General features: G+C 41.8%; 1 protein-coding gene across 1 annotated transcript in view; it reads right to left on the reverse strand.

The window, feature by feature from the left end:
* cpne5b (copine Vb) overlaps positions 1 to 10,589 on the reverse strand; it is a 157,158-nt gene that overhangs the window by 32,620 nt on the left and 113,949 nt on the right. Inside the window, exons 9-10 of the mRNA XM_085775897.1 lie at positions 2,644 to 2,747; positions 1,372 to 1,476 (exon numbers count right to left, since the gene is read on the reverse strand). Of these exons, the coding sequence (XP_085632023.1) occupies positions 1,372 to 1,476; positions 2,644 to 2,747 (209 nt within the window). The remainder of the gene's footprint in view (positions 1 to 1,371; positions 1,477 to 2,643; positions 2,748 to 10,589) is intronic.

Below are 10,589 nucleotides of genomic sequence, written 5' to 3' on the forward strand. Positions count from 1 at the left end.
AAAATCAATACATGGAGCAGTGGCTAACGTTATATAACACATACAATGTTACGACATGTGTATTTGTGTAGTCTTAACCGTCATGAACAAAAGATTGCCGGTTATGGAGCGTGTTTGTGTTGCGGTGCGCAAGGACGAGAGCTGGGACACCGGGGCGGCGACCGAGCAACTACACTGATGTTGCAAGGTTGGTTTTCAGCCATAAGACGCCAGGTGGAAGACAGAGAGCCTCCGTTCTCACTCATAAAAGTCACAAGTCATGTAGTAAACTATCACAATTAGTCCGGAGCTTTATAATTAAGGTAAAGATGTAGCAGGAATAATCCTGTTTAGTTCCTCTTTAAAGAGTAAGCCTTTAGAAGGTTCTCTGACCATTGTGTTTCAAGAACATGTCTATCTTGTAAGTTGTATTTGACTCAGGGTTTCTGGAGTATATGTACTCCTCCGAATCCAAAAAAGAGTTATCTTAACTATATCGGCATATTAGCAGTATCCAGCGTCCACACAGTGGATATGAACAAGGCTCTTTTTTAATAGAGTATACTCTAACTCCATAACATTGTGAAGTTCACCAGTTATTGGTCTTGGATGGTTTAAGTTGTATTTTTTGTTTGCAAGCACATGCACAGTGTAACACAAACTTCTATCGATTTCCTCCACTGTCTCCAGTGTATTTGTCTTTAAATTGGCAAAAACGAGCCCACACCAACCTCCAAACTCTTCAGATGTTGTGTGTTTCTCGTGCGCAAAGCTGCAACTTTCATTATTGATTTAATTTAGGAATGACTCAATGGGGAAAAATGGCTGTTTGACACAGACCAAGGTGACATACAGAAAGTTTGCCTGGTTACAGTTATGTAACTGTGTAATGTACTTACGAATAAAGACTGGTTATCGCTCAGGGACTTTCTCTGGAGACACAAGCGTTGATAACAACAGAAACGCCACAAGTAGGTGAGAGCACATTAGGAGCGGCTCATTGTGCTGCTCTAACAAAGATCAATACTGAGGGACGTCCTCGGCACACTGCTTCTTTTGAAATAATGTAACAGTAGGAAAAATTGGAGGTTTAACTCTGCAGCGTGCTGAACCGCTATTGATTTCTGCTGGTTTCAATCATCGACGCTCAGGTTGTAGTAATGGCCGTCATCAGTACGCCGTTTGCGAGTCAGAGAAAGTCTAATTAGAGCCACGGAGGCGGTCGATGGATCGAGGGAACAGAAATCAATGAAGGCGGTGGATGTCAATGGGGCCAACATTGATTATTCATTGTGTGTGTGTGATGAGGTGGAACCAGAGGGGATGTATAGAGCCGAGAGCCGCTGTGGGGATCAGAAAGCACAAACAACAGGCGGAAGGTTTGCTTGGTACCTGTCGTAGTCTCCGTTGCAGAGCGCTCGTACCGGGATGGTGAATGGCTGCCACACCGGATTTAATGTGTTCTTCACCACCTCTGTTTTATGGCAGATAGTAAACCTAGAGGACATTAGACAAAAGAGGCAGAGGAAGAAAATTAATTATTATTTGTACGTCGTACAATCTGGGAAAGCGGGTCATTAAAATGCAGATGAAGGGGCGGAGCAATGCAGCCACGGAGGCGACAGGAAAGTGCGAAGTCAAATTCAACAGTGACAGGAGAGAGGCTTGAGCTCTGTGTGCTGTCTGGCCTGTATCCCAGCTTTATTGTATTTTAGAGCACGGGGAACAGTTTAATATGTCACCGTGGTGTTTTAAATTTTATCCCTTGACCACAAGTGTGACAATGATATGCAAATGGATTTCTCTCTGATATGTCAAAGTGTTCTGCAGAGCGGAGCCACATAAATTCCTATCAAATACCCACCAAATATCCCCTTGAAAAGCAACAATGCGTATCCCTTCTTTTTTTTCTTCTTTACCCAAAGCCTTGGATTACTTGTGCTCCACTAAGTGCCTCAAGCCTTTTAAAACCCTGTGAGTCCTTTAGCCACACAGCCCCCTAATTTGTACCCCGCTCCGGCATCAAGAAGATACTTCTAGCACCTCTGTGGGGATCCATTTCCCCCCCTGTTATGTATGAGGAAAAAAAATACTGAGAAAAGCTGCAAGACGACTAACAAAGCACTTGCTAAAGCATCTCTGGCTAGATTGGGCTGACGCTGACGCAACTGGAGAGCCCCTTGGGAGACTGAACAGCACTCTGGGAAGGCGTGAGGAGATGGGAGAGTGGTACGCATCCATATGTGAATTCCTTCAGAAACCGACAGTGTTTTTCTTTTTGTTGGAAAATGCAGATGATGATTTTTTTTTTCTCTTGCATTTATGCTTTTAACATTAATTGCCTGTTTCCTATTTGCTCTCCCGAAGTCATTTTATGTAACGTGTTATAATGGGAGTTGTGGTTGTTGCTTCCCTCATAAATTGTGCATGCCTCGGTAACAACTGCAGCTCCTCTCTCACTATATACTTTTTTTTTTTTTTTTAACAATGGCTTTACTGTGGCTTTACTAGCGCAAAATGCAGCAGCTGTGGTGCTTTTGATAGCAGGTATTCCACTTTCCCTCTACATCTCTGGACTGTATGTGTCCAACAAAGTCTGCTCCCTCAGACACCTGCTGCTTCTTTCAAAACATGTGGAAAAAAAAAACTACATCAAGCACTCACGTCCCGTCCTCGTTGCTTCTGTAGAAAACCATGAAAGGATCCGACTTGCCAAAGAAATCCTTCTTGTCCAGCTTGTTGGCGCAGAACTGCATAGTGGCGCTGTCCTGCAGGGATGTATAGAGATGTAGGAGAGGAATTAGCGATGGAGGGGGGGGGGACTGGGAGTGTAACACAACGTATTCATATTATTTATGTGCCCTAATTCACTCGTGTTCCCTACATCTCTCTCTTTTATCTCCGCAGCTTACAGTGGGACAGCAGATGGAGGCAGCTGTCTGTGCTTCACACAATATGATTATGAATACTGCATGCAGGAAATGCCTCCTTTCATTTCAAAGGCAGGAATACTGCAGGGTATGTTTGTACCTGTGTGTGTGTGCATGTGTGTGTCTGTATGTATATGTTAAGCCTTCAATATATTTCTGGACATATTGTACCTTTGGCCAGAGGCTGTTTCTAGAGAGGCTGACATCACCAAAATTGAAAAGTTTTATTTCCGTCACAGCGTCATGGCTCGACTATACATTTTTAGACGTTTGGCAACTTTTATTACTCTGGCCTGAAGTTGGTCAACTTCAAATATGCAGTCTATTCAACTGTAGCTACTTTGAACAAGGTAACATATTAACATTTTGTATGTTACATGGCCATTAAGGTGCAGTTATTATTAGGGCTGCCCCCAAATAGTCGACCAAGCACTGGTCGACCAAAAAATCATTAGCCGACCAAGATTTCATTGGTCGATTGGTCGCAGGAAAAAAAAAAAAAAAAAAAATTGGAGCTGTGTCTTGTCAAAATTAAGTCAAAATCAATATGACTGAACCGTATATGAAAGGTTATAGGGCTTTTAATTTGAAGGGCCAGATACAGGAAGTCGTGACACTCACTCGCTGTCAGTTTTTGTCGATTAGTCGACTAATCGCTATAAATGACGACCACTGGTCGACCAAGAAAATCTTTGGTCGGGGGCAGCCCTAGTTATTATAATAAGTGTTAAAGAACAAGGTGTTGATTCACTGTAAATATCAAAAACCTGCAGAATATTAATGATCAAACTAGAGAATGCATTTCCTGAAGGAAATACGGGTGAATGCTGAAAGCTGGAAGCTGAATGCGCTGAATAAATTGTTGAAACAATGCAGAATTAAGTGAAGAAAGCAATCTTGAAAAGATGAAACAATATCTGAAGAGTAAAACTAAAACATGTAAGAAGGAGGCTGTATGAAATGGTTGGAAATTACTGTCAAAAACCTGCAGAATATTAATGATAAAATTACATTGCATTGTTAATGAACATGAATAGGAGAGCTGAAAGATATGGCAACTATTTCAGTCTCTTTTATGTCAACATGTCACATAAAAGTCACCATGAGTCACCACCTGACTGCTGGATACGAGTACAATTAGTTTCAACAGGGGTGTAAAAATAGTAGGACTCGATGTTCTGTCCAGTGCATCCTCACTAACACACACACACACACACACACACACACACACAGACAGATAGAGGACATTCACACACTCAACATGAATGCACTCAAACTGCAATAAAGTGCAGGTGTTAAAAGGCACCAGTGGCTTGCAGCGGCATTTCATGAATCACACTTTTGAAAATATCATAATGAACTTTAGAAAAATGCAGTTTTTTACTAATCTGCATAAGGACGTGTCTGTGTGTTGTTTGAGTCTGTGTTGTGTTGTGTGAATGTCACCTGGTCATGTGCTCTTGATGAACCACTGGCGCTCGGCCCACAGTACACTCTAGCTTTATCTATTTGTCCATAAACACAAGCCTAATTGTCCACCAGTAGAGTGTGTGTGCGCATCGTGTGTCCATGCGCGTGCACTTTCATGTTCAGCTATGCAGGCATTGAAATACCAACCCATAGGTCTGCATCCACCCACCAGCAAGTCATGCTAACATTAGTTTCAGCTGCTTACCAAGTCTAATTCTAGCATGAGTAATGGTCATCAAACTAACGTCTTGTGAGACCTGTCACAGCATCTGGGAAGCATCAGATACTTCGAGTGCGTTTCAGCGCTCAGAGGAACATCAAACATGACGCACACTTTCTCCAGGCTTTGTGTTTTTTGAGATGTTTCGAGGGGCTGCTTTGCTTCTTGAATTAGAATTAATAACATGACGATCATGCGCCTAATGCTGCTCTCAATTTAGGACCATGTGAAAGTCTTGTTTATGCCATTCAAGTAAAAAAGAATTATGTTCTACACAGTTTTTGCATCAAGAGTTATTAAGCAAAGAACGACACGATCAATCCATCAATTTGTGAAAAACATTATTTCAGCACTTGCTTCTACATCAAGGCTGACAGATTATTTCTTGAATCACAGAATCTCTGTTATTTATTTGTAAGTACCAATGATATTCTTGATAAAAAAAACACATTTTGTATCAATACTGTGTTTTGAAATTGAATTGAGTGGATATGATCATCAAAACAGTTATCAAAATAAGTGCAGCAGAACCAGACATTAGTTTTTTCTCAGTTCATACATTGTCCTTCCTCGTCAAAACACAATGCGACTAAACAACTGACACTTTGGGCAGAGATTTGTTCATGTGGCCTTCAACTGTAAATAAGAGACAGAAATCAATATCAAAATCAAATTCAAGTCTGGTAAATCAGTTTTTTGTAACTTCAAGCACCATTTTTTAGTCTTTCCACATTACAACAGTCTTTATGTTTTCCAATATGTCTTTTCTATATTCAAAAAATTGCCTGTTACATGATCGTATGAAATCAGATTTGTTAATCTGTCATAACAGTTTATGGATCCCTTTAATCTAACTGAAGCGGCCGCAGCAGCAAACAGCAGCTTCAGTCTTCATGTTTAATGACTACAATTACACTCTGCTATTATCATTAGCTTGGCCACATTTAATCCTTTAACAAAAGTCTTTTACACACAGTGAACTATCTTTATAAGTATTTACTGTGTGTTTGTGTGTTTGTGTGCGTGAAGGTGACCTAAGGCTATTGTGGATATAAAAGATAAACTAACAAACATAATAAAAAAAAGCCATAATATCTACCTCGAATAAATCAAAGAGCAGCAGCAGATGCTGGGAGATTAATTACCACTGCACACACACACACACACTCTCTCTCTCTAACGAATAAGCCTGATGGTGCATTTTCACTACCAGTTGTTTATCATGAACTGTAGAGCTTTTTACCAAACCCCAAATATAAATCACGCGTGTGCTGTTGAGACTTGTACCACTTGTTTACTGTATCGCCCCTCGCGGCGCCGGGCTCTCCATGTGCGGTGGCGGTGGCGTTGGTGCAGGGAAGGGACCCGACTTATCTCTGGCATATGGGGTTGTAGCTAATCTCTGGAACACAGTGGGTTCATTACAGTACATTCAGATGCTAAAACAGTAGATTTGCTGTTGTTGTCAGAGCCCGAGGCTTTACACTGGGCAGCCGCAGCGCCCGCTAATGATGGCTTAATAGCTTTTTAATGTTGCAGCTTGCACCTCGTGTCTGTTTGTTAGCAGAGTGGCAAATCAGCAGAAGAGTGTGTGTGTGTGTGTGTGTGTGAGGTTGCAAGTGTGAAAGACGGCGTGTTGGAGTGAAAGCAGGACTGTTTGTGTGCACATATGCTGACACCCATTTTAATTCCTGTGTGCATCCTGCCACCGTGTTCTCTGTTCTTTTATCACACACAGCCAAGCAGTGTGCAGCGCACACACACACACACACACACACACACAACCACTCCACTCCAGCTGCAACAGGAACTTTATCTCCTCTGCCCCCATCCTGAGGACACACACACAGACACACAAACACACACACATACACACCACTTGTCATTTGACACAAGCAAGCCTTTACTTCCCCACTCAGTTTCATTATCTTTAAAACACGGCGTTAAGCCTGTTGGGGACTGTCGGCTCCCATGTTGTGTGCTGCTGATTGTCAGAAGCAGCTAAATGCTCGTATCATCTGAGCTGGGGAAACAGAAATATTTGCTGCAGCAACAGATTTCATTTTAATCCCTGTCTCTTTCGGTTTCTGTCTGTTTTCTCTTTCAACAAGTGCCTGACTTCAACAAGTGCTGACTGTGGCAGGGTGCTCCGTCTGCACATGAAGACTGAGCTTATAGACTCCACCAGATTGCAGCACTTTGAAAGTTTTTTTTTAAACTCTGAGGAGGACCCATTGGAGCTAATAAAAGTGATTAAAGAAGCAGCTTCAGTCCCAAGGCTGAAGTGCAACAGTGCTGTAAGATCACAACCTTCATTCAGTCTCATTTTAAAGGCAGTCACTTTTTCCCAGCTGAAGATATCTAACCGTGTTGCCTCTTCCTGCATGTGCACATGGTATGAGCATAGAATATGTGCAGAGTACATTATAAGGCACTAGGGGTGGGAGAAAAAATCGATTCACGTAAATATCGTGATATCTTTTTTGACGATTTTTAAATCGATTTTTTTTTTCAAAAATCGATTTTTTTGGTGGATTTTTTTAGAATTTTTTTAAATATTGTGCAATGCGCATTTGTTAGCCTTTTTTACATACAGAGAGTACAGGTTTTGAAAAGGGTTTAAGTTCACTTTATAATGGAGTATGTTAATTTATAGGCTCCTACAGTATTTGTGTGCAGATTAATATTAAAAATGCAGACTAAAAATCGAGAGAATCGGCAATGTCGTAGAATAGCAATTTAAATCGAATCGCCATCCAAAAAATCATGGAAGAATCGAATCGGGAGAAAAGCATATCGTCTCAGCCCTATAAGGCACACATATAGTCATATGCATAATAATGAATATATTTTATTATATAAATATAATTTAATGCTTTTTCTGGGATATTTTTAGGTGTGAAATGAAACGCATGGGGAAATAAAGAGACAGGCTCAGTGGTTGTCATTTCAGTCAGTAAATGACAGCAGCAACAGTGACAGTAAAAGGAGCAGTCCCTCCAGGAATTCGCGATGTTGCGATCGCAACAATTAACGCAAATTCAGCCAATCCCCGCGAATTTTTGCGATCTTGCAATTTTGTACAATCACCGCAACTTTTCCGCAAATTGGACCAATTGTCGGTGCTTTCCGCGAGTTACACAGCAGAGGGTGCGAGTCTGGACGGAGTGGTTGAAAGTGAGTCCACGGAGGAACAGCGTGGCTGGGCTGACGGCAAGAAACTTGATACAATGTGCACAAAGTGATAAGTAAAGGAACACAAGCTGAGTTGAACGTATTGAGTGTGTGAGTTGTCCTGGTTGACCACCCGAGGCTGTGTCAACCCCGCAGCACTCCGAGGGGGAATCCAGTGAGTGCGCCACTGCAGGGCCGGAGCGGAGCAGCCGGCGGCCAGGTGCCCCTTCCCCCATCCTAAAGCCCTGGCCCTGGACTTGAGTAGCCACCCTCCCCTTTTTATTCAAAAACTGGACTGTTTTAATAAAACAGTTCTTTTACCACGATTTTTAAACAGACATTTTAATTAAAAGTAAAACAACTTTCAACTCTATATAATTTTCCTGTGCCTTTCTTAACAAGTGGAAAATTGCTGGTATAACATGACATCACATTAATTTGTGACATTTTAAAATTTTCAATTTTCCTTTGATTTTTAATTATTCAGAACAAAACTGCAACTTTTTTTTGCAACTTTCGCTGTCTCCCACAATTTAATCGCAACAAAAGGGCTTAAAACATCGCAACATTCACCGCAATTTTTTCAAAATGTGGCCGCAAATTCAGGCATTTTAGGCCGCAACAATCACAAAAAAAGCCCGCGAAATCCTGGAGGGACTGAAGGAGTCAACACCTTCTACAGCAGATCAGCTCACTGACAACATTTACAGTAAGTCTGTTCGGTCCCTGTGGACTGCAGCTGTACATTCATCTGCTGCAGCTTGGCAGTTCCTGTTACTCTAGCACGTATGAAGTAAAATGTCAGGTTGCCTTAGTAACCACAGTGACCATGTCATGTTAACCCCCAGCACATGTACTGTACTGTTACTCTTCTTTGGGAAATAGGTTTCAGGCAGATCAGCTGCTAAACCATCAGGGGGGAGCGCGAGCAAAAACATATTGTCGGCTCCTCTGTGTCGGACTGATGAAGTTGTTGGAACAACAGAACGACAGAATCTGGCCACGCCGCCGCTCCGAGTCCGTCCGGAGGCGGAAGGATCCACCAGGAAACCTCTGCGGAGCTAATAGCCACATAAAAGCATTTAAGATGATGGAATGTGTTGGGGGATATTAAATATGCATCTGCTGCTGCCTCATTAGGCTTCTGTGGCACGAACACACTCTGTCGCAAAGGTCTGTGATCAACAGCCATTTGCTAATGTGGAGAGAATCAGAGTATCAATATTTAAAGAGGGGGGCCAGGCTAGGTAGAGACACATTCACACCCTCAGGGGAGTAATGACAGAGTGTTTGTGACAGGAGAGCAGAGCTCTGTGTGTGTGTATATATGCATATTCATGTTTGTGTAACCGGTCCTCATGGTGACTGAAGCCCAAACCTCGCAAGGTAAAATATAATTCCTCATAAGTAGGTTTAGATTTTAAAAGTCGTAACCTGTTTCAGTGTTTCAGTCTGATTTAGTGTTTTGAACCATCACATAATGCGATTTAAAACTCACTTTGTATTTCTTCAATTGTTTTTCTGTCATTGGCTTGATGAACAAGGTCGATGCCTTCAGGAAAAAAAAAAAAACCTCTCACTCAACCTTAACAGCTATAATTAAGAGCTCACCTGTTGAGGAGATCGAATGCTACAAGCACCTGGGAACAGCGATTGACTGCAACTTGAACTTTGACATCTACACGTCCACAATCATTAAATGGTCTGAAAGATTGTTTCTGTGGATAAAAGATACTGATGAAACTATTCTACAAAGAGTCCCATCTTAACTTTGTTTGATTTCTTTCTGTGTGTATCTTACAGGGCAAAACAAAACTCGACCGTCTTAACGTTGTTGGTTTCTGGTGAAATAATTGGCATGCAGCAGCTTTCTTCAGCAGTTATCTGTAATGGACAGGTTTAGAAGAAGGCACTGTTGGTCTTGGCCGGCTCTGACCACCCACTCATGGAGTAATTTGTTCTTCTGGGCGGAGGTTCAGGTCCCGCAGCAATAGGTCTAAATATTCCTTTGTCCCAAGTGCTATAAATGTGCTTGATCTGCACTAAAGTTTTAACTGCAGAGCTCAGCAGCCTTTTATCGTGGCTGCCACTCCGATGGTTTTGGAGCCACTGACAAACAGATGCGTCTTTTTTTTAACTTTTCCTTTTGCTGTTGACTGCTTTGGTCGACATCCAGTGTTACTACATTAAAACCAGTTGCTTGTTTTTTAATGTTGTTGTAGCTGATCATCCCCGTTGGCTGTTTGCAGCCAAACACAGTAACACACAGACTGCATCATCGTCCAGTATGACCAAATACATTGAAATGAAAATCCTCCTGGGGGTTGTATCAGCTTGTTCGTGTGGCGGAGCTTTATCTTGAAGTGGGAGGGAACACAGAGAGGCGCTTCAGGCAAAAAATTGTGTCGCTCTGCTCCCACTCCTCACATCCTGCTCCAAATATGTTGGAAATACAATTTATACATGTACCAGGCTTAGATTGCTTTGCTGCAACTGGAGTCAGTAATAAAGTAAAGCAGTGAGGGCAGAAGCAGGCGGTGCTGTCAATGAAAGGCTTTTATAACGAGGTTTAATTGTTTTAATTGTATGCATCCACATTCCACGCAGCACCTCAGTTCCCACTGTGCAACTTGAAATGTTTTCTTATTTCTTCATTTCTTAACTTAATTATTTTTGCACATTTTCTTTAATATTGGCTTCAGTTCTGCTAGGCTTTTTTCAAGTAGTGGCGGTAACACCCCCCCATATAAAGATCTATCTATCTATCTATCTATCTATCTATCTATCTATCTATCTATCTATCTATCTATCTATCT

This window comes from Trachurus japonicus, chromosome 5 (genome assembly GCF_045865225.1).
Source record: "Trachurus japonicus isolate A0001 chromosome 5, Traja_1.0".
Taxonomy (NCBI): domain Eukaryota; kingdom Metazoa; phylum Chordata; class Actinopteri; order Carangiformes; family Carangidae; genus Trachurus; species Trachurus japonicus.